At 42.3% G+C, this 25639-nt stretch overlaps 1 protein-coding gene across 1 annotated transcript in view; it reads right to left on the reverse strand.

Annotated features, from left to right (window-relative positions):
- Positions 1 to 17958, reverse strand: part of CD38 (CD38 molecule) — a 48727-nt gene extending 30769 nt beyond the window's left edge. The window contains exon 1 of the mRNA XM_041752960.1: positions 17193 to 17958. Within this exon, the coding sequence (XP_041608894.1) occupies positions 17193 to 17449 (257 nt within the window). The 5' untranslated portion in view covers positions 17450 to 17958. The remainder of the gene's footprint in view (positions 1 to 17192) is intronic.
- Positions 17959 to 25639: the final 7681 nt, after the last annotated feature.

The following is a 25639-nucleotide window of genomic DNA, read 5'->3' on the forward strand; positions in this document are numbered from 1 at the left end:
CTGCTCTCTGTCCCTAGGCATTATTCTATAAGGAAGGACATAATACCTGGAACTGCAGTAGCCATCCTGTGACAAGAAGCTTAAGGATGGAAGCCACCCAGGGAGATGGAGAGTGAAAGGGAAGTCCCAAACCATCACTGAGCATGGAACCAACCCTAGGACCACCCCACCTCTAAATGTCTTGTAATGTCTGTCTGTAAAATCTCTTGTTTTAAACTACTTCCATTTGAGCATTCTTTTACTTGTAGCCAAAAGCATCTTCATTGATACACCCACTGGTATGGAATGAATTGTATCCTCCCCAAAAGATGTGGAAGTGCTAACCCCCAGGACCTTGGAATGTGACCTTACCTGAAAATAAGGTCTTTGAAGATGATCAAGGTAAGATGAGGATAAATGTGGACCCTCATACAACATGACCGAGATCCTCATAAAAGGGAGGAATTTTTGGGTGCCTGGGTGGCCCAGCTGGTTGAGGGCCCAACTCTTGATTTCAGCTCAAATCACAATCTTTGGTTCATGGGATGGAGCCTCACATCAACTCCATGTTTAGCGCAGGGTCTGCTTGGGATTCTCTCCCGCTGCCCCTTTCCCTGCTCACATGCACACAGCTATGCTCAGTATAAATACATACATACATACATACATACATACATAAAATCATTTTTTTAAAATAGAAAGTAATTTGTACACAGAGAAAGACATGTGCAGAAAGAAAGACAGTGTGTGGAGACACAGGGAGACCATCATTTACTGGATAAAGAACACCTAAGGCTTCTAGAAACTAGGAAAGAGATATGGAACAAATTCTTCCTCACAGCCTTTAGAAAGAACAAACCCTTCTGATAACTGAGCTTCAGATTTCTGACTCCAAAAATATGAGACAATCCATTTCCATTGGTTAAGCCACCCAATTAGTGGTAGTTCCTTACAGCAGCCCTAGCAAACCAGTAACACCCAGTAGTGGGTAAGAACGCATATTCCATTGACTTAGTACTTCTATCTCTAGCTAAACTCCTTAGAGGAAAAAAAAAAAAAAACAAGCACAAGTAGACGTGTGTGTTCTGGCATCACTTATGCCAACAGAAACTGAGGAAAGGGAGTAGTTTAGTAAACATAGGATATGGTCTTTCAGGAGGATCTCATACACAAGTTGAAATTAATGAACTGAAGCTCATATATCAACAAGGGTAAATCTCTAAAACATGATTAAAATCACCAAAATATGGAAAAAGCAAAGCTTATTCTACAGGGCAAAACACAAACTACATAACAATTAAAATGCAGTCACATCTTTCCTTATCAGACTGATAAAAATCAGAAAGTCTGAAAACACCCTGTGTGGTAAAAGTATAGCAACACAGAAACTATCATTGCCTCAAAAGGAAAATTGCCTCACAAAGGGAAATCTGGCTATTTTCAAAATTAAGCTCAATCCTTGTACTTAGCGATAACTCTTCCAAGATTCTTACACAAGAATTTATTGCAGCACTGTTTCATAATATATTACAAAAGGTTTTCAACAACTGAATTTGTCTATCAGTACAAATCTAGAATATGGTAAATCCATAAGCTGGAATACTCTGTAACCACACTGATAGTCAAGCAAGATACATTATGAAATGAAAAAAGAAAAGTGAAACACAGAAGCACCAATGTGTGTGGGGAAGAAAAGGAATATGGGAATATACTTAGATATACAGAGAACATTTCTAGAAAGATACAAGAGAAACAAGCCATATAGTATTTGCCTCTGAGAAAGAAGAAAGGGGAATTGTGGGGAGATAGACTTATATTTTACCTGTTGAGTTATTTCTGTAAAACTGAAAAGGGGCACCTGGGTGGCTCAGTCTGTTGAGTGTCCAACTCTTGATCTGAGCTCAGGTCTTGACCTCAGTGTCATGAGTTCAAGCGCTGCACTAGGGGGCTCAAAAAAAAAAAAAAAAAAAACCCTAGAAAAAAGATCTAAAGCAAATATAGCAAACATGTTCACCTGTTACCTCTGCATAATGAGTAGATAGGCATCAGTAATATTATTCCCTAGACATTCCAGTGTGTTTAAAATTTTCATAATTTAACATCTTTACCTTAAAAAAAAAAGACAAATTGAGAAGAGATACAAACATGAGAGTGAGGAATATTGAAGAAGGAAAAAGACATCACTTGAGAAAGAATGAAGTAAACTAGTCCTGGCAAATACAAAGAGGACAGTTCTTGGTAGTAAATTGGTGTGTTCCTACAGGTGGGATTCAAAAGTCCCCCTGAAAAACTTCTGGAAATGCTAAAATATGAAAGAAGGTCCCCCAAATGTGATCGATTGTCTTTGATCTAAGTCTCAAACAATCCTTTGTAATTCTAAATCTCTCACAGTTTCAGGGCACTGGGTGACTCAGTGGTTGAGCATCTGCCTCTCTCTGTGCGTCTCTCATGAATATATAAATAGAGGGATCCCTGGGTGGCTCAGGTTTAGCACCTGCCATCTGCCCAGGGAGTGATCCTGGAGACCCAGGATTGAGTCCCGCATCGGGCTCCCTGCTTGGAGCCTGCTTCTCTCTCTGCCTAACTCTCTCTCTCTCTCTCATGTATATATAATTAAAAATCTTTTTAAAAATAAACAAATCTCTCACAGTTTCAGTATGTTTTCAGTCTTTCTTTGCTCTTGAAGAATTCCCAAGGAAGATTTAATTACTAATTTGACACTGCTCTAGGTAAAGTCATCAACAAACTTTTACTCCCAGGAACCATGATAATGAGGAAAGTAATTTTATTATGAAATTATTTATTATGAATTTCACAATACTTAAACTATAAGGTGCCAAACACAGCAATGGCTTTGTAATATTTACTAGATAGTCCTAATAAAAGTAACATTTGAATGGTATCAAGCCAAATATGGACTGAAGCCAGGTTAAAATACGTTGGGGGAACTTCTCACATCCCTTCAAGTCAGACTTTCCTGCTTCAAAACATCCAAGAACCAAAGACGTAAATAACTTTCTACCATGTGGATGCATTGTGTTTGCTACAATCTACGAGGAAGTAGAAAACTGAGCTTAGTGATTCTCCTGAAAGTCACATTATAAAAGACATTTGAATTATGTCTATAAAATTGTGTGTGCTGAAACCATCTATTTAAGCAGCTCTTAATCTTCCTTTTGTGAATCTCCTTTTTTTTTTCTTTTTTGTAATTGTGGCATTCATCATTATTTAGAATTCCACTCTAGGAGTCAAGTGATTTTGTATTCTTCTCTATATCTTTGTATTTTTCTCAATGTCCTCCAATAAGCTTGTCTTATTTTTGCAATTAGAAAAAAATAAGAATTGCAAGGAAAAAGAAAGTTATTCTGTTGCTACATTTATTCTTCAAATTTCTTACCTCGGTTTTCACTGCCTTTCTTGTCTTCAAAGCAAGATTCTCAACATCCCCTCCCTCCACAGTAGATATCTACTGGTGATATTTTGTTGAAAAAGATAATCCCATTCAGATCAACTACAAAAATCCACAAATATGATTACTCCTCCCTTACCAAACCCTGAGTCATTAAAACACATACACACACACACACATACACATACACACATACAAATCAGTTCTCGATTTTATCTCATTCAATTTCCTGTGTTGTTCTCAGCATCTTGCATTCATTCTTTCCACCATCCTTCACTTACAGAAAACTTTGTCTTGGGGGCCCTGGCTGGCTCAGTCAGTAGAGCATGCAATCTCTTGATCTCAGGGTTGTGGATTTGAGCCCCCAGCTTGGGTGTGGAGCCTACTTAAAAAAAATAAATATAGGGGTTCCTGGGTGGCCCAGTCAGTTAGGCCTTTGGCTTAGGTTGTGATCTTGGGGTCCTGGACTGAGTCCCACACTGGGCTCCCTGCTCAGGGGATATCTACTTCTCCCTCTGTCCCTACCCCTGCTCATGTTTCTTTCTCTCTCTCTCTCTCTCTCTCAAGTAAATAAATAAATTTTTTTTAAAACAAACCCAAAAAACTTTGTCTTGGTAATTTTCTGACCTGATCTATTTCTAAGGGGTTCCTAAATGGCAAGAAAAAAATACCTGACCACATCTCAGTTCATTTATTGCAAAAACTCTTACCTGACCCCTAAGTGATTCAGTGCATTAACCAACACTATATATTCTTTTTACATAATTAATAGGCTACTGTCTAGTACATCCAACCTGGTTGTTTATTTATCTATTTATAAATCTGCTTATACTTGTTATTTTAATTATATAATTTAATTAAATTGTACATAAATTAGATAAGTAGGAAAAGAAAAACTTTTCTACTTTTCTATTTTTTTAAACTATGAAAACTAAGTTGAATGGCTTGGTAAAAATGATCATAGGTGATATATTTTGAAAATGTTACATGGGATCCCTGGGTGGTGCTGCGGTTTGGCGCCTGCCTTTGGCCCAGGGCGCGATCCTGGAGACCCGGGATCGAATCCCACGTCAGGCTCCCGGTGCATGGAGCCTGCTTCTCCCTCTGCCTGTGTCTCTGCCTCTCTCTCACTGTGTTCCTATCATAAATAAATAAAAATTTAAAAAAAAAAAAAAAAAAAGAAAATGTTACAAACCTGAAATCGAAAAGAAATTCATTGGTAATCTCTAGAGATTGATAGGTCATTAACCAGCTCATTATTCTGTAAACGATAAACAAGGGAAAAGAATCAAGCATCTATCTTGACTTTCTTTTATGGACTCTATTTTCAGGGCATCCAAGTGGTGGGTGAGAGAAAGGCTTCTGTTTAGATGAATCAGAGTAAATAAATGCAGAAGGAGTCTTAGAATTATAAAATATTCACGATATAGCCCCTATGGACATAACCAATCCAATGCTGCTAAGCTAATTAAATGAAGAGTTGTGAAAGAACTCTATAACAGATGAATCAGGCAGATACAACCCAATTCTTTTAACCCCCTAAATGTGGGGTGCTACGATTTTTTGACATTATGTGCCTCCTGCTGTGACTGATGCTTGAGGAATTCCGCAGCTCCCTCTATAATGCATTCCTGGCCACCCTCAAATCCAATTCGCTTCCCCAGTCTCTTCCAAGTTAATAGGCATTTAAAAATGGAGGAGGAAAAATGGTTAGGAATTAGAAGATGCTTAAGAGGGGTGCCTGGCTGGCTCAGTCAGTAGAACATGTGACTCTTGATCTTGGGGTTATGAGTTCAAGCTCCATGTCAGATGCAGAGATTTCATAAAAATAAAATCTATTTTTTAGAAAAAAATGATACTTAAGATATTCTTTAAGATATTACTTAAAGGATAAAGTAGCTGAATGCAACGTGTGAATTTTTATTTGAACAAAATCAATTATAAAACTACATTTTTAAGAAACTCATGGAAAAATAAACAGCGTGGATACGGGGTAATACTGAAGAATTAGTCTCGGTTTTGTCAGGTGTGACAATGGTATGTCAACTATGCTTTTTTAGTGTTACTTTTTGTTGGAGATAGAGACTGAAGTATTTACAGACAACATGATATGAAGTCTGGAATTTGTTTTAAAGTACTTTAGAGGAGGGAAGCTTGGGTAGCTCCATCTGTTGAGCATCTGACTCTTGATCTCAGCTCAGGTCTTGATCTCAGGGTTGTGAGTTCAAGCCCCATATTGGACTCCATGATGGGCGTAGAGCCTACCTTAAAAAATAATTAAATAAATAGGGGCATCTGGGTGGCACAGTTGGTTAAACATACGACTCTCAGTTTTAACTCAGGTCATGATCTCAGGGTCATGGAATTGGACCTGAGCTCCGCGCAGAGTCAGCTTACAGATTCTCTCTTCCTCTCCCTCTGCCCCTCCCTCTCCTTCCCAGAGCTCTCTTTTTCTCTCAAATAAATAAATCTTTAAAAATAAAATGGTTTAGGTAAATAAATAAAATATTTTAGAGTGGAAAGGTGAGGAGATAGATGAAAGAACAGCAGAATGTTAATTATTCACAATGGTATTAGGTAAAGGGAGTTAACTATTTTGTCTAGTTTTTTTTTTTTTTCTTTTTAACATTTCCATAACAGAAAGATCCAATTCTGCTGGCATTCTTGCTGCTTCCCATTGCCTCTTTGTTCTTGCTTTTGTTCAGCAGGCTCTCCCCAAGACGTTTCTAGGTTCCCTCTTTATTCAGGTCTTTGCTAAGCTATCAGCTTTCAGTGAAGACTTTCTTATTTTATTATTGTACTTAACACCCTAACACTACTGCCCAGCACTCTTTTTAGCACTTACCACACTGTATATTTTCCTGCTTTATTCACTGTCTGTATCCCAATCCCACTAGAATAAAAGACCCATGTGAGCAAGAATGTAGTCTGTTTTTGTTCCCTGCTACATCCCCAGGATCTAAAAGAGTTAGTGAGACATCATAGGAACTTGAGAAATACTTACTGGATAAACATGTTACAAAAATCTTTAGTATTTGGAAATAAGGCAAGAAGGTAGGGAGGATGTCCTTTCAATATCTTATGAGGGCATTGTTTTGACAGGCTATCCCTAGAAATATTTAATTGTGTAGCAGAATATGTCTTTATCTTTCCTATTTACTATCAAAATTTATGAAGTTAGGTGCTAACAATATACATTTTGTTGGTGAGAGATGCAAATAATTTGTCTGATAGAAAAAATATACACCAAAGTTTATGGCTTTTGTTAACTTGTAGAACATTAGCCAGTTTTATATCTAAACTATCAACCTAATTCTAATATTCTATTTTAAATATGTATAAATACTTCAGTGTCCCCAAGGTATTCTTCAAACTGACTTTATCATTTCACTGATTCCTTAATAAATGAGTAAATAAATCTTTGGCATGCATTGATTTTGTATGTTAAATAAAGTCATGCTCTTGACTTTTTGAGACTTCTACTCTGACAAATGAACTCAAATTGTGATGCACTATGCAAGGATTGGCTGCGATTCTTAACTTCTTGCCATCTGAGACTCTGATTCTGCCTTATAGAGAGAGCAACACAAAACACACCTGATTCCTTGGCATCAAAACTATTCTCCAACCAGTAGAGACACCTGGTCACCCATCAGATTTCTCCAAGCCAAACAGCCCTAGGCCCCCAAACTTCTTAATCCAGTTTCTCCTCCTGCTGCCCCTACTTTAGGACCGATTCATTTGTTAATCACTTTTGAACATAAGTACCTGCAGAAAATGGACGGGATGATGGTGACTATCCCCGGGTGGGATAAAAAATACTGTACAGAGGTTTCTGGGTGACTCAGTCAGTTAAGAATCTTACTCTTGATTTCAGCCCAGGCTGAAAAGTTCATTGTGAACTTTGATCTCAGGTCATGAGTTCAGGCCCCAGTGTGGAACCTACTTGAAAAAAATATTTATACATACCTACATGGGCTTACAAGCAACATGATTCTGACATAGAATCCAAACAGGTGTCATCTCTTGTAACAATTCCAACCAACAGGTAGCATCTATGTGGCATACTGTGTAGACAAATTTGAGGCTGGGCCAGGCTAACTCAGTGAGATGTGATCCATCAGCAATGCTTTCTATAGACACAGGATTAGGAATGAGGAGTGTGCACTCCATCTTTCCTGACCCAGTTCTAGGAGGTGATGGTTCAAGAGGAGAGATAAGCCATGAAGAAAATGTCCTGGTAACCAGTCATGCCAAGTCCTGCATGGTTACCAGGACTTGGCATTCTGCGGCTTTACCTGCAAATGTCATAATAGCATCTAGAGTACAGAGACAAAGCTCTAGGCTCTAGGACCTTGCCTCCCTAAAAGGAGGAGCCCAAAGACCTCACACTGCAGCCTCATGACTCACCTTTAAGACAGAAAAGTAACAGATTCCTCCATCTGGAGACTCTACAAAGGCTCCTTACCTTTGGAATGAGTTGCCTCAGGCCCTAAGACATGCTGAGAACACACTCTTTTGAAAGTCTTATGATGTAATGGCTATAGGCTGTGCATTCAGTTCAAAAACCACCTCTACCACTTACCGGCTCTGGTCTTTAGGGGGAAAAAAATCACTGCATGCCGCAATTTTCCCATCAGTCTAATAAGTCTGATGAGCCCAAGAATGGAAAGAGATGAGTTTCTCCCATGTCCTAACAACAAAATTGACTTTGTGGGCATCTGACCAATGCAGTCACATGGGTCCCTGGGCTCAGAAAGGTCCCACACTTGGAATTTAATGCTCTACAGTTGCTGCCTGGAAATTATTATTTTTTTTAAGATTTTATTTACTTATTTGAGAGAATACAAGTGGGGAGAGGGAGAAGGAGAAGCAGACTTCCCACTGGGCATGAAGCCTGATGACAGGCTCGATCATAGGACCCTGGGATCCTGACCAGAGCGGAAGGCAGACATTTAACTGACTGAACCACCCAGTGCCCCACTGTCTGGGAATTCTTAGTAATTTTATCTTTGCTTTGTGTCTTATGAGACAAGGCCAGTGGGACACTGTCTCACTGCACTGGGGGTTTGAATCCTTGGCTCAAACTCCCCAGGACGGGTTCTCAGGCTGCCATATGAGAAGTGAAAGCACAGGTGGGTGGGATTAGGTGCACCTTCCCCACATGCCAAGTTGTGGTGTGCAATCCCAGGCACCTGTGAGGGTCTGCTGGCTCCCTGCAAGAATCCTGGTACCCAAGGGGACTCAATTAAACAGCACGTAAAAACCATCTGGCTGACAAGACGTCAGAGGGAAGTAAAAGCTTTCTCCTGCTTTTTGAACAATAAGCCCACATTTTCATTTTGCACGGGGCTCTGCAAATTACCCAGCCTGCTCCAGACCAACTGATAAGCCAAATTATTTAACCTCTCTCAGGCTTCATTTCCTACCCCACAGGATGTGTCCTGAGACTTTTCTGACAGGATTCTAATAAGAGAACCAACTATATGAAGTTCTGAGTATATTGCAGATAACCCATAATCATTGATTTCCAATCAATTAATCTTTCTCTCTTCAAAAATGTTTAAAATATTTTTTATTTATTCATGAGAGACACACAGAGAGAGGTAGAGACATAGCCAGAGGGAGAAGCAGGCTCCCTGAAGGGAGCCCAATGTGGGACTTGATCCCAGGACTCCAGGATCACACCCTGAGCTGAAGGCAGATGCTCAACTACTGAGCAACCCAGGTGCCACTGTCTCTTCAAAATTTCTAAACTGACTTTTTGCAGCTGTTTTCCAAGGGCTTTCTCTCCAAAGAGAAAAGGGGAAAGCAGAGAAGTCATGAGTGTTCATTGTGATAAAGAACAAAAGCTTTCTCCAGGCGGAACACCACCACTTCCCTGTTAATAATGATATCAGAACCAGAAGCTTAGGAAAAAAAAAAAGAACCAGAAGCTTAGGCGAGCCGTCAGTAGTGAGCACTTCTGACCTTTCTAGAAACTTCCAAAGTGAAACAGAAATAGCATCTCTCCTTTTCCCTCTTTCTCTTATTTCTGCCTTCCCTCACTCAGCCATCTGAGATGCTCCCAGGGCTCTCAAATAGCCTCTCCTTCTAGAAGATTCTAGCCCAGAGCTACATCCTCTCAAGTGTCTTGATATCACTTGAAGCCTCACAGTTCCCAAATACCATTTACTTGCATATGTACTCCACCCTTCCTTCAAAAGATAACTCTGTGGTATGACTTCCCCATTTGCTCACAGCAGCATCCAGGCCCCCTACTTGGGAAACCAGTTTCACTTTCCCAATTTCACCCTCCATATTCAGTCAGATGCATCTAAGACTCTGAACACTGGTGTATCTTAGAGTACAGCATGAAAGATGGGGTTAAAGGAAGCCTGATAATCATAGTCCTAAGCACTGAGGACACACAGGTGAACATGAAGCCATCAACTTGACTCGCTCTAATGAGGTTCAGGGTCTTATTGGGAATGCAGATGTTGAGCAGGCAGTCATCCCATCACCCACAGAGAAAGTATTCTAGAATTCTGTCCTGTGCAAATATGATCACATTCATATTCTCTCACACACTGAGAAGGTCCAGGTTGTGGGTGGGCCAACATGAGGTCCACATCCTCTTTCCAGTGGGGTCCAGACAAAGTGTGGAGGCCGAGAAAAATTAAGGCCATCCCACCTAAAATTTAGCATTAGCACAAGTACAGCCATCTTAGGCCCCTGTGAATAAGAGCTGAACTTTACAGGAAAAACTGCAGAATGTCCTTGGCAGGTAATCCCATATCAGAAAGACAACAGAGCTCAGAATTGCCCTCGGCAGAGAATCCCATATCAGAAAGACAACAGAGCCCACGCCCATGGTAGAAAGTCTCATATTAGAATGAGAACAGAGTTCAATGTCCTTGAAAGCCCCACATCAGAATGTAAACAGAACTTGAGAAATTCTTCCACCCCTTCTGAAAATCCCCTAGACCAGCCTATAAAAAAATCCAGCTGTAACCCACTTCAGGGTCCAAGTCCCTGCTCCGCTGTGTCGGGTATACTTGGACCCAAGCTCGAGCTTGCTAATAAACCCCTGTGTGCTTGCATTGGTGTCGGCTCCTTGGTGATTTCTCGGATTCGCAATCTTGGGCACAACAAAAGTCCCATACCCTTTAAAGGGTTTTGGTCCAACTATTTGCCAGTCTTACCCCAGAAGTAGCATCTTATCTGCCTCCCAGATTCATTCAACAGGTTAACACACACTGTTCAGAACACCCTTTGCTGAAATTCCATTGTAAAAGAAGACTTCACACAGATTGCACTGCAGCACTAGCTCCAGGTCAGTCCTCCCAGATCTTCCCACAGGACCCTGGACAGCAGGGCTGGTTTTTTCTTCCTCTCTCTGAAGCACCCTCTCCTCTAACCCTCCAGTAACCCTAGCACCAGGCACACAGTGAGTCTTTACTATTTGTTTGTATGAATTTGCTATTTTGTACATTTTAAACTCATGAATTTTACTGAGTAGAAGCTAATAAAATGCTAAAGTCATTGAAATGGGAGGTATGGGGAAGTAAAAATGAAGAATTGGCCCCTGGGAAATCTCGTTAGAAGTTTTTTGTTTTTTTGTTTTTTTAATTTTTATTTATTTTTGATAGTGAGAGAGGGAGAGAGAGGGGCAGAGGGAGAAGCAGGCTCCATGCACCGGGAGCCCGACGTGGGATTCGATCCCGAGTCTCTAGGATCGCGCCCTGGGTCAAAGGCAGGCGCCAAACCACTGCGCCACCCAGGGATCCCTCGTTAGAAGTTTTGAAGAGGAAGGAGAAGCAAGAAGAAATTGAGAAATGAAGAAAAGGGAATCAGAAACAATAGTCAGTACAAGCACAGTGCAGATAATCTATCTGTCTGTGATCACCAGAAGGCAGGATAAGATGGATGGAGTTTCTCACTGTATATGTTTATTTTTCCACCAGCGTGATTTGGACTTGACTGAGTTCAACTTAGCAAGCAGCTACTAAGGGACTGTAATGTGACAAGCAATGTGCTGGACGGCCAAGGGTGCAGGGGTGAATAATAAAGTCTCTCCCTTGGGAACCCCAGCTTGTATGGGGCAGGGATAAAGAGTTGTCACAGGAATGCCCGCTTCTGTCCCTGACACCCAGAGGCTATCACTGATGGCCAAAATTTATGCAGAGGGCTGGTTTTCCCCAAGGCAAGAAGATTTCTGGAACTGTAACATACCTCTGGGTGCCTCTCTAGAGTCCTCCTGCAGACTCTGCTCTGCCTTCCCACATTCCCCAGCTCCTGACTATTGCACAGACAGGTAACATTCTCCCATACAATAGCACTAACCATCTGCTAACATTCTGGTGAGTCTTGGCCACATGTCTGTCAGGTCTCACAAGCCCAGGGCCATCTTAGGACAGAATGCAGCTGGTGGATATGATCTTGAGACAGCAGAACCAGGTGTCATCTATTCAGGAGTATTCTTCATTTAATGTGCATGGCTCAATTTTAGAAAGTCTCACCTTGATAAGCAGGGACAAGTTTCAGTGCTCACCTACCCACACTAAAAGACTGGCAAAGAGTGACTTCTATAGGGGTAAGAGATTTTGGGAAAGGAAAATGAAGGAAAAGGAATATATACAAAAGATAAAGTCCTAGATCTACAAAGAAACACTAAGAAGCTATTTACATAAGAGAAAAATCAAAAATCAAAATAGAGATTGATGAATTTGGGAATAATGGTATGGAAAATTTGTTGGAGAGGTATATTTATTTTAACTTTTTAAAAATTTTTTTTAATTTATTATTATTTTTTTTAGTAGTAGTAATACACTGGCTTCTATATCATTCATTTAATTCAACTATTTTGCTTATTATATTGCAGGCACTACTTAAGGTCCTCGATATATGCCACTTAACAACAAGTCCCTTGATTCAATGAGCTTATATTCCAGGAGGCGTATATCAGATTTTTATCATTATTAAATCTAATTAATAAAAGGAAATAATGTATAAAGAGCAATAGCTGTAACAGAAGAACAAAAAACACAAGGAAGAAATAAACATTTAAAAGCTAACTTAAGGGATGCCTGGTGATTCAGCAGTTGAGAGTCTGCCTTCAGCTCAGGGCATGCTCTTGGACTCCAGGGATCAAGTCCCACATTGATTAAGTCCCATCCCCCACATGGAGCTGGCTTCTCCCTCTGCCTGTGTTTCTGCCTCTCTCTCCCTCTCTTTCCTCTCTCTCTCTCTCTCTCTCTCTCTCACAAATAAATAAATAAATCTTAAAAAAAAAAAAAAAAAGAAGTGGTCTCAAGGCAATGATCACATCCCAGGTGCTGCCAGTAAAACATGCTCACAGGGTCAAGACTTCAGGGCTGTGACTCTAAGGCTCTGAAACAGCATGGAGAAATTGAGATACTTAGCCTTTCTAGCATCCCAGGTAATACCATCCTTTCAGCTGACCTCTCCATGGTGCCATTCATGTGAGTAATGCCCCATTTATTTTTGGATATTCCAGCTTAATTGAGCTCCCAAAGGACTCCAGCCCCAGTCAATATCACAAGGAGCAGAAGAACCACTCAGCTAAACTCAAGCATTTCACAGAATCAGGTAAAAATAATAAAAAGGTTTATGTTTTAAACCACTAAGTTTGAGGGTGGTTTATTATTCAGTAATAGATCAGCAAAATGCCAATTATAAATCATTTGAAGCTGAAGACTAATAAGGAAAGAATAAGGAAAGAAATCTACAATAAACTTATGAATGGCCTAAAAATCAGTGGTGGAATAATAATAGTCAGTGGTTAATAATTCCATTAACCCATATTTTACTATCTCTTTTCATTTATATTCAGTTTTACGTAGTTACAATTATTATATGCATAGTTTTTACACTGGTTTTGTTTTGCCTGGTATCACATATCAAATTTTTTTTTAAGATTTTATTTTTCATTCATGAGAGACACAGAGAGAGAGAGGCAGACACAGGCAGAGGGAGAAGCTGTCTCCCTGTAGGGAGCCTGATATGGAACTTGATCCAAAGACCCAGGGATCACAACCTGAGCCAAAGGCAGATGCTCAACCACTGAGCCACCCAGGTGCCCAACATATCAAATGTTTTTATGTTAATACATAGTTGTGGGCAGCCCAGGTGGCTCAGCAGTTTCGCACCGCCTTCAGCGGATCCTGGAGACCCAGGATCGAGTCTCACGTCAGGCTCCCTGCATGGAGTCTACTTCTCCCTCTGCCTGTCTCTCTCTCTCTCTCCTCTCTGTGTCTCTCAATAATAAATAAATAAAATCTTTTAAAAAATACATAGTTGTAATAAAGACCTACAGACGTAAGAACTAGAAATAGCAGGTCAAAGTGGAATTACGAGGTTGAATAATTGACATAAATGGATCCTTTGGCCCAATACAAAAAGCCAAAGCAGGAGACAGTGACCCAACAAGGAATGGATATGAGAAGAGGATCACAAGAATGATTTCAGAATTCAACAGGGAAAATATTTTTTTCTTTCCTTTTTTTTTTTTAGATTTTTATTTATTTATTTGAGAGAGAGAGTACAAGAGCAGGGGGTGGAGGGGAGTGCAGAGGAGGAGCAGAGAGAGAGAGAAACTCAAGCCGACTCTCTGCTGAGAACAGAGTCCAACTCAAAGGGCTCAGTCCCAGGACCCTGAGATCATTCCCTGAGCCAAAATCAAGAATGAGAGGCTTAACAGACTGAACCACCCAAGCGCCCCAGGGAAAAGATTTCTGATGCTAAGATAGTATGACTCAAAGAGAAATTGTCAGCATGCCAGACTTGCAACAACAGAGAAAGAAAGAGTATTGATTAGAGTCTTAACCTTGAGGTTAAAGTGTCAAGAGTGGAAGGGCAACAGAAATTACAAGGGTTCCAAGGACAATGAGCAGAGAGAAAATACCATATATGTGATCTACAATATATAAAGAACTCCTCTAAAAAGAAATGAGCAACTCAGTAGAAATTAGCAAGGATCTGAACATAAAGTTCCCAGACAAAAATATAAATGACCGGTTAACATATACAACATGTTATGATCCTCTGATAATCAGAAAACAATTAGATGCTATTTTTCTCATAAGTAAAAAAGGTTGATACTGTTGAGCAATGAGGAGATTGTAAGAAAGCACATCCTGTGATAGATGGTAATAGGAGCCTAAAATGGTACTGTTATTTTGGAGGGAATTCAGAAACTCTTAACAAAATTTAAAATATGCATGATCCTCCCTTTGATCCAACAATTGCACCACCAGAAACCTATCCTACAAAAACATTCCTATAAGTGCACAAAAATATACATTCACTGAAGCATGTGACTCCCAACTGGGATGAAAAGTTTCATGAGAGTGGGAAGTTTGTCATCCACTACTGTGTTGTCAATAGTAGATCGCTGCCTGGAAAATAGTAGATGCTCACCAAATATTTACTGAATGAATGAATGGGACTGAAAATCGGTAACTAATTTTCTGTCCAAAGAGATACCTCTAAGCTATGGAATACCATGAGCTGTTAAAAAGAATGAGGTAAATCTACCTGTGCTAACACTGAAAGATCTCCAAGGACATGTGTTTAATTAAAAAAAAAAAAAAAAAAAAGGCAGTAAATAAAAAAAAAAATTGGAAACAACAAATTCCATCATCGAAGGACTGATTCACTAGATTGTGATTTAAATACATGTAATACTGGGTATCTCTTTTGAGTTGGCCTTGATCTATATTTATCATTGTTGAAAGACGTCTGTAACACTGCATTTCCAAAAATGAATGCATTATGAGCACTCATACAAATCAGGATTATTCCTCTTGTTCCTCAGAATTCCCACCTGTGGTAGGTACCATCTCCATTTGCCAGCTGAGAGCAAGGCAGCACAGAGAAAGTCAGTAACTTGCCTGAAATAACACTGAGGCAGAGCCAAGATCTAAACCCAAGCAGTGCACCTCCTGAGTTTGCACACTTAAACCACCCAAGGATAAAGAGACCATATGTTCTGGTTAAGTCTATTGACTCAGCATAATTATGAACAGCATCTCCTTCCCTTTCAAAAGTCTTACATGTGGTCAATAAATTACGGTCACTCTAGCTAACAGAACATATATAAGCTGCATAGTGTAGTGGCTGAGTTCAGTTTCTGGAGCCAAATTGTGGACAATTAACTCAAACTCTACTTCAGTTTGTTCAAATGTAAAATGGGGATGGCAGTGGTAAGTGCCTTGTATAGTTGTTGAAGGACTCAATGATTTGATATTTAAGTGGCTGGCACATATACCATATTAATGACTAACCCATTTATATAGTGTCTGTATTTGTGTGTGTGTGTGTACACATATTGTGAGATATTTGGAAGGATATTCAAAAAATATTAATAATACATATCCCCTGTTGATATTTTTGAACATGTACACATATACATATGTATATGTTGGAGATATGTGTGTGTGTGTTTGTATGTGTGTACTACGAAGTGCCCTGACAAACATTAGGAAGGCTTGTGGTTTCTGTGATGCATCTTGCGTGCTATACACTGGTGATAATCTATCCTATAGTGTGAATTTATCAGAGATAACTGAACAACAACAACAAAAAATGTAAACGGTTACATTACATTGGAAATTCAAAGATCGCTTTTATCATCACGGTGCCAGATTGGCTATAGCTTGATTTTATTGCAACTTTTAAGTATGACCTAAAGGAATGCCTCACCTCCTGGTTTCTCAATTAACTCGGAAACAAAGCCCTTAAGGGACCCTGGCAATCTTTGGCCTTGAAAAATGTGCAAGCCAGACCTCCGGGATCTGCATTAGAATACATGGGCTGAGAGCACGCGGGGAGGCGGGGCGGGGCGGGGGCGGGGTGGGGGGGGTGGGGGTGGGGTGGGATGCGGATTGTACCGCTCAACTCCCGAGTTGCAGGTGTTTCTGGCAGGTGGAATCAGTTGTGCAACCTCGAGCTCACAGCAGAAACCCTGACTGCCAGGGCCCCCCTCGGGCAGCCGGAGAGAGAGCTTTCTTACTTCCCACTGGCCCTACTCTGTGCACAACTTCAAAAAATGAGTTCTCTGGGTGAAACCAAACCCTGGGAAAGGAAGTCCAGAAAGCGAGCGGTTCCCCTTGCGGGGAGATAAGGAGCTAGCTGGCAGGAGGCACGAGGAACCGTCCGGAAGGCTTCCACGGACTGCCGTGGGTGGTGTTTTCAAGGTCTGTGCAGATCCATCGGACAGATGCACCTTACGGTGACAATTTCATCTCCGTTCTCAAAGTTGTTCTTGGTTTGGTTCTGTTATTGAGATCTCTGATCCCCGGTAGCTCTGGGCGCGCAAGGAGTTGTGGATTCGCGAAAACTCACCCTGGCGGTCTGACCCTCCTGGTGCCCCCCACCCCACCCCACCCCGCGACCCCCTGCCCGGGCCGCAAGCCACTCAACCAGGTGTCAGCTGTAACTCTCTGGGGCGCTTTCGGGCCAGGGACAGCAGCACAAACCCCCTGCCTAGCCGAAGGCGCTTGCGATCCCCGCGCCGACCGGTTGCCTGCGTCCCAGCAGCGCGGCGGCGAGCGCAGCGGGGCTTGGGCTCGGGGCGCAGGAGGCGCGGGTCCCCCCGGGGCTGGGCGCCCCGAGCTCGTGCGGGGGGCGCGGGAGGGCAAGGCCGCGCTGCCTGCTCGGCGCTGGCCAGGCGGCCGGCTCTCTGCTGACCCGGTTAATAAAAGATGCTTTGTTGCGCGCGCGCGCCCGGTGCCCAGCTGTGCCCCCCCGTGCCCCCCCGTGCCCCCCGGGGCCCAGCCGCGCGCCCCGGACGCGGACTCACCGCAGCTCAGGTCGCACGATTTGAGTGTACGTGTAGCACCGTCCCAGGAGGATCTCGTAAAAATGGGCAGTGGTGCCCGGCCCCTTCCACTCCTTGTGCTTGGGCGGCTGGCGCCACATCAGGATCCCGACCGACACGGCGATGCCCACCACAATCAGGAGAACAAAAAGGACGCAGAGACAGATCTGGGCTTTTCTGGAAATGCCGCAGCAGGGTTTCTCCTCCTCGGACACGGAACTGAACCTGTGGTTGGCCATGGGGTCCACTGAGGGGTCTGGCGGGCAAAGTTGGAGGAGAGAGCCGCCCCGGGGCGGTCAGGGAGGGAGGAGAGAGCTAGCCGGTTCTGAAACTGCACCTCCCCTTTATCTTGCACTTGTCTTTTCTCGGCTTCCTTTCCCACTCCCACCCCTTTCCTCCAAAGTTCCGTGACCGGCTGGACCAATAAGGACTTAAAGAACTGGAAAGACTCTACTACTACAGCCACTCACTGCCAGACTCCTGAGCAGACAAGGACCGGACTTTGCATTTCCAGGGAGAAGCGGCCACCTTACGCTTTCTCTGCAGGTGCCTGCAAAACAAACAGCAATCCCTTATGCTTACTTCTCGGCCAGCAAGCTTTATCAGACTTGCAATTTACACTTCAGTCACACCTGATGCTAGAAAGCGTCAAGGCTTGGCTCCAGGCTTGGCTGCCTGCCTCTGCACCTGCCTGCAAGCAATGTCTGCTGCCTGGGAAAGGTTGCTCTACCTCTCCTTCTTCGCCTTGACAAATGCCTGCGTGCTCAGCCCCTTTCAAAAGCTCTACTCAAGCTTCACCCCTTCCCCTTAACTCAAGTGACATCAGTCGTTAAGCCTGGGTTCAAATCCAGCTCCACCACCCACTACTGGAGCCGTATGGGGCAAGTTACTTGATGGCTCTGTGCTTCAGATGTAAAGCAAGGATAATAGTATCTACTTCGTGAGGTATGATGAAGATGAAGCGAGTTTATAGTTACCATGTGTTTGGCACAAATGCCTGGCACATGCTAAGCACTCAATAAATATTAGCTATTACTACCTGCTCTGCGAGGCACGTCCTCTCTCAAGGTTCCTTAGCACTAGGACCATCTGTGACATTTCCGCAGAGACCTAAGGAAAGTGAAAAAACAAGCCACAGGACTTCCTATGGCAAAGGTTTTCCAGACAGAGGGAATAGCAGAAGTAGTGGCTGAGACAAAACAAACAAACAAAAACCTCTGAGGCAAAAAAGGAGAAAAAAAGAAAAGAAAAGTTCGTTCCTTAGCCCATTCCAGGAGCACCATGGGGGCCATTGGAACTGGAATGCAGGGTTAAGGGAGGCAGAACAGAAAAGAAGTTCCGAGGGTAGCAGAGGGCCAGATCACCAGAAGGACTTTTTAGACAGTGAATTTTATTTTTAACCCATTCAAGGTCACTGGGTGACTTGATGAGGCATGACATTTTAAAGGCTCAATCTGAGGGCATCTGGGTGGCCTTTGGGTCAGATGGTGATCCTAGGATCCTGGAACGGAGTGCATCAGACTCCTCATGGGGAGCCTGCTTCTGCTTCTGCCTCTGCCTATGTCTCTGCCTCTCTCTGTGTGTCTCTCATGAATAAATAAATAAAAATCTGGAAAAAAAAATAAAGGTTCAACCTGGCTTCTGTATTGAGAATAAACTGTAAGGAAGTAAGGATGGAACAGTGAAGACCGGTTATGAGGACTTTGACCAGGGGAATAGTTATAAAAGTGGCAAAGAAAACAAGCAATTGGATTCTGGATACACTTTGAAAGTAGAAACAACAGGTTTTGCTGATAAGTTGGATTTGGGGTTTGCAAGAAAGAGGAGTCAAAGAGGACTCCATGAATTTTGATCTGAATAACTGACCAAGGGAAGGACAGTGCTGGCATTTATAGTGATGGGAAACAAGGATGAAGGAGATTTGATTTGGGAGAAAAGGCACCAGACAAAAATTTGGTTTTGGAGGTAAGTTGAAGATGCCGATTAGACCCCTAGGAGGAGACATCAAGTAGTTAATTGAGTATAAATATCTGGGATTCAAGGGGTCAGTGCTGGAAACACAAAGATGGGAGGCTTTATCATACAGCGAGTTTTTAAAGCCAAGAGGATAAATAAGATCACATAGAGAGTGTGTGCAGAAACAGCAGTTCCAGAGACTCAGCCAGGCGGTTGCCTGTGGCAGAGATCAGAAAGATGCGAAGAGCTCCAGCAAAGGGAGCTGGCAAGAGTGACCCCTGACACAAGAGGTTGAGACCAGATAGGGAGTCACTGGTGCTCTTGACAAGAACAGTTTCAGAGAAAATGTGGAGGACAAAGCCGGATGAAAGTAGGTTCATGAGAGTGTGTGAGAGGAGAATGTAGTATCAGTATGCAAGATGACTCTTTTTTTTTTTTTTAAGATTTTCTTTATATATTCATGAGAGACACAGAGAGAAAGAGACATAGGCAGAGAGAGAAGCAGGCTCCTTGCAGGGAGCCCGATGTGGGACTCATTACCAGATCTCCAGGATCATGCCCTGGGCCGAAGGCAGATACTCAACAACTGAGCCATCCAAGCATCCCTGAAGATGACTTTTGAAGAGTTTTCTGTCAAAAGAATAGAGAAATGAGGACACAGCAAAAGGACACTGTGCAGTCAGGAGAGAACAAAATGTTCTCACTGCTTGCTTACTGCATGTCAGGAGGGACTTACCTATTGTCTGTAGGATGACTGGACAGCTCAAGACATAGGCATCAGTTGATAATGCAGAAGAGGGGGAAACTGCTTAAAAACTTGCAAAAAGCTCATGTAGAGGTGAGAAAAACCTGAGGCACAGGGGCATATGTGTAGACTCTGCTACCTCATAAAAGGAAGGTGAAAACTGTGGCTTTTAAGGGTTCAGTTAGTGGGTTAGCTGATAGTGACATGTGAGCATCCTCTTTTGACTACTTCTCAGTGAAATGAGGTCACCCATCTACTGAGAGTGGGTGAGGGCTTGTAATGGCAGGAGACCAGCAGAGTGGACAGAGCAGGGAAACGAGAGGTTCTCAGGGTATCAGGAAGTGGTCAGGAATTTAAAGAAAGGTCAGTCAGGGGCACCTGGGTGGCTAAGTCGTTGAGCGTCTGCCTTTGACTCAGATCATGATCCCAGGGTCCTGGTATCCAGTCCCATATCGGTCTCCCCACAGGGAGCCTGCTTCTCCCTCTGCCTGTGTCTCTATCTTTCTGTCGCTGTCGCTGTCTCTCTGTGTCTTTCATGAATAAATGAATAAAATCTTTTTAAAAATTAAAAAAAAGAAAGGCCAGGCAATGAGGGGGCACTCTTCTGTCTGGCTACTCCCCGCAGCCCAGGAGAAAGGGCAAAAGTAAGCAGAGAGTGGGATTTGATGAGGTTGGGGTTTGCTGGATTTGCCAGGGCTGAAATAACAAAGCCACACAGTCTATTGTGGCTCAACTAACAGAAATTTATTGTCTTCCAGTTCTGGAGGCTGACATCAAGGTATCCACGGGTCTAATTTCCTCTGAGGCCTCTCTCCTTGGCTTGTGTCCTCACATAGTCTTTCCTTTGTGTATCCACATTTCTCCATTCTATTTTTTTATGCTTTTTTATTTTTTTAAATTTTATTTTAGTTTTTTTAATGGGGGGTAGAGGCAGAGGAAGAGGAAGAGAGAGAGAATCTTAAGCAGGCTCCATGCCCAGCACAGAGCCCAACATAGGGCTCGATCTCACAACCCTGAGATCATGACCTGAGCTGAAATCAAGAGTTAGATGCCTAACTTACTGAACCACCAGGCACCCCTCTCCTTTCCAATTTCCTCTTCTTATAAGGACACTAGTTTTTATCAGATTTGGGCCCACAGTAATGACCTCTCTATAACTTAATTACTTCTTTAAAGGCCTTGTCTCCAAATCCAGTCACATCCTGAGGGTTAGGAAGTTAGGACTTCAATATATGAAGTGGGGGCAGGGCACCATTCAGCCCATCACACCAGGTAAGTACAATGGAGTAAGAGAAAAGGAAGGAAGGAAACAAAGATGGGATTTTAATAATGGACTGTCATACCAAAGTCCCACAGAAAATGAAGTAAGGGCAGAAGGAGGACTCAAGACACTGGAAAAATGAGAACCCTTGACTGGGATGTCCTTATGAGACCAAAATGTTGCCAAAAGGAGGGAATATCTCTACTTATAAATCACTCCATCCAAAACTCAACTGTTAGTCTTCCTCTTTCAAGCTGACTTACTTTCTGTTTGTTTTTTTGTTTTAGTAAGCTCTGTGTCCAAGGTGGGGCTCAAATTCATAACCCTGAGATCAAAAGCTCATGCTCTACTGAGTCAGGCACCCCTTCTTTTCTGGTCTTTTGAAATCTGGTAAAAAGAACCTAAATCCCTGCCTGATTGCTTAAGCTAGGAATGTCCAACTCTTCTGTCCTCTTTCCCTCTTCTTCACCCCACACATCCACCTAGAAGTTGGCTTCTCTGCCTAAAAGTTATTAAGTATCCACTTTGTTCAGCTCCACTACCACTGGCTTGGTGCCAGACAGAGTCTACCCTCTTTCTCACCTACAAAGGACTTCCAACCATTCTCCCCAAACCCACCCTCCCTACTTCCTCCATCCATTCTTTCCAGACAAGATGGTGGCTTCCTTTTAAGCCAATCTTTGGGGCACCTGGGTGGCTCAGTGGTTGAGCATCTGCCTTTGGTTCAGGGTGTGATCCTGGGGTCCTGGGATCAAGTTCTACATTGGGCTCCCTGCAGAAAGCCTGCTTCTCCCTCTGCTTCTGTCTCTGCCTCCCTCTCTGTGTCTCTCATGAATAAATAAATAAAATCTAAAAAAGAAAAAATGCCAATCTTTTATAAAGAAGGAACTTTGGAAACATAATTCTGATTACCTCACCTCTCCACTTGCTCTAGACATAACAAGCATGTAAACCCATGGCTCCTCCTCCTCCAGCCTGCATGAGCATGTGTCTCTTCAACCCTAGAGCACTGCAGGCCTGCTGGCCTTCTCTCTGTCCCCAACTAGCCCAAGCTCTTCCCTGGCACAGGGCTTTCAGAGATGCCATTCCCTCTGCCTCCTAACTCCTACTGATCTCCTTCAATGCCATGTCCTCATGAAGTAAGCCTTTCCTGATCCCATGTAGTTACCAAACTGGGTTCCATTTCCAAATGGAACACTTTCCTAGCAGAATAATACAGATGCCAGTAGATCTCCTTGGACAGATCTCAAAAGGTCTGGTCTGGACAGCCTAGCCCTGGAACACATCCTCTGAAAATTTTTTCTAGATGTCCTCTCCCAACTAGACTAGGAATTTGCACAAGGCTAGGTTGGCAAAAATTAAAATTTATTCTCTTAGTATCCCAGGACTCAAAGTGCTATCCACAAATGGTTGCTGAATGAATAAATGAATGAATGACCAACAAAAGTTTTACTTTCGGCACCCATTATTCCACCCTTTCCAAATCAAATTCATACAGTTATTCTCACAATTCCGCATCTAAGCAAAATTATGTGGAAATGGGATGAGAAATGTTGGTTTTGCTGAGGGTTCATGTATCAGCTCTCTGGCCTTGCTGTGTTCTCTGTCTTCCTCCACCCCCTCATCCTGGGCACAAACTTTTTCTTGTATTGAATATTGTGCAAGGTCCAAAATCACTTAATGTGTAACAGAACTTGGCATCCATTCCTTTCTGAACTGAGCAGACTGGTATTATTCCGGCTGGTAAAACTCTGAAGACCTGTCATAAAACAACCCTTTTAAAAAGGGTATTTGTTTTTGATAATAAATACGATAAGTATACAGGGAGTAAAAGTCAAATAGAACGAAGTGATTTGTATAGAAAATCATTCTTCCTCCTTCTCTGGACTTCCCTCTTACTATAATAAGGAGGTAGCATTCATACATAGATACAGAGGAAGTAAGCTTTCACTGTTCCATAAAAATTAGAGCATACCGTATGCCCTGTTGTACACCTAGCTTCCTTTACACAGTGACATATGTTGAAGACATTCTCTATCACCACACATTGCTCTACCTAATTCTATTAAATAACTTCTAGTATTCCATTGTATAGCCTACTAAAGTTTGTTTAACTAGACCTATATCAATGGGCACTTAGATTTTCTACTCCTTCATTCTGACATTAAATTTTGTAATAAATATTCTTGTGTCAGCAAATTTTTTCACATATGCAAGTACATACACTCCTAAAAGCAGATTTCCTGGGTCAAAGGGCCCAGACATTTAGAATTTCATCAGATACTCTCAGAGAGGTTGTACCAATTGGCACTTACACAGCAGTGCCTGAGAATATGGGTTTTCCACAACCACACAGTTACACTTTCAGATTTGCTTTGTCTTAATTTCTAACTATGAATCAGGAGTTACTTGGGAGCACTTCAGCTTTTAGTTTCTCCTTCTGTTAAATACAATGAACACTTGGAAAATAAAGTCTAAAAGGACCCTGTAATCCTTTGCTCCTACAAAGTCATTTGGTTTGTGAACTCTCTCATTTTTATTTATCTTTCTGCAAGTAAGGTCTTCAGGTACAAATGTCAGACACTCTGGTATGCCCATGGGGAAGATCACAAATGCACAAAAAAGTGACCACCCTCCAAATACACAATCTAAGTGTGGTATGATTTGAAGCAAGTTGCACTTTTGTTAAAGATTTTATTGATTCATTTGAGAGAGAGACAGAGAGACCATGGGGGGAGGGGTTGGGGTGGGGGACAAGCAGACTCTCCACTGAGCATGGAGCCTGACATGGGACTTGCTCCCAGACTGTGAGATCATGACCTCAGCTGAAGTCAGACACTTGACCAACTGAGCTACCCAAGCGCCCCAGGGCAAGTAGCACTTTCGAATTTCAGTTTTCTCCTCTGAAAAATGGACACAGTGTAATGTCTACTTGTTAGATTGAAGTGTAGATTAACTGAGATAATAGACCCATCTAGGACAGGCTAGGCACTCAACACATGGTAATATTGTCATTGTAGACTTATTTGTGCATTGTGACATTGCACAGAGGCTCCAAAAATGGCATGTCCTGACTTTCATTCATTGAACCAATATTAGGGACCATGTGCCAAGCACCATGGTAGCTTTGCTGAAGGCACAGAAATAAAGTGACCCTGAGGAATCCCTGTAGAGATTAGTAAGCACACAGCCTTTCTGGTCAGGTAGACCGGAGCGGGCTCTCCCACTTGGGCAAATAACAAAACTTCTCTGAAGGACAAGTTCGTCTTCTGTAGAATGGGCTAAAAAAATATCCGCAGGCATCACTGAATTATTTTGGGGATTGACTCAAATGACATTTACAGAGAACTTAGCTGAGCATCTGGCCCCTAGTAAGTATTCAACAAATAAACGCAGTGGTTCCCCCTTAGCCACGGGGTATACTTTCCAAGACCCCCAGTGGATGCCATCAGCACCGGACCCTATGTTTATTCCTATACATGCAGACCTATGATAAAGTTTAATTTATAAATTAGGCACAGTAAGATATTAACAACAACAATAATAAAATAGAACAATTATAATAATATACTGTAATAAAAGTCATGTGAATGTGATCTCTCTCTCAAAATACCCTATTATACTGAATTCACCCTTCTTCTTGTGATGATGACATAAGATGATAAAGTGCCTGCGAGATCAGAGATGAAAAGGGTTAATGACGCGGGAATTGTGACGTAGCACTAGTCTACTATTAACCTTCTGGTGATTGGTCAGAAGGACGAGCATCTGTCTCCAGACTGTAGTTGACCACTAGTAACTGAAACCATGGGAAGTGAAACTGTGAATAAGTGGGGGGATCATATGGACTAAGACTGGATGCCATGTGCAGATGGGAGAGATGGCAAAGAGTCAGTAGATTCTAGGAAAACTTTGACAAGACGAGGACACTAGGTCAGGTCATTGAAGGGCAAGCACAAAGTGGGGGAAGGCATTCAAACAGAATTGTAGGGAGCACTGCAGGGTGGATCCTGGGATGTCTGTGGCACCAGAGGTGAGTCTACCTCTGGGCCACATAGCTGGGTTATAGAAGTGTGGTTCCTACCATGTAAGTTTTGAGCTCTCTTCTTTCCTTGGTCAACTTCATTAGCCATTTTTAAATTCTTCAAGTAATACAATCACATTTTATAAATTGAAAAGAGAAAAGAAAAAAAAAATGCCCCCCCATTCCAAAGCCCTAACCCCAACTATCTAACATTTTGATATCTTTCCTTCCAGCCTTCATTCTAATCTTTGACGGCTTTAAAAGTAGTTATACTTTATATTATTTAATATTTTATATATACATATATACATTTTTAAATTTCTGCTCTTTCCACTTCACTGTGCATACATGGTTCCAGTCAGGCCATGTCTCCTCTTCCAAAACATTGAGTTGGGCTCAAATCCCAACTCTGCACCCATTGGTAGCTTTAAGCTGGATGTCTT

This window comes from Vulpes lagopus, chromosome 4 (assembly GCF_018345385.1).
Source record: "Vulpes lagopus strain Blue_001 chromosome 4, ASM1834538v1, whole genome shotgun sequence".
Classification (NCBI taxonomy): Eukaryota; Metazoa; Chordata; class Mammalia; order Carnivora; family Canidae; genus Vulpes; species Vulpes lagopus.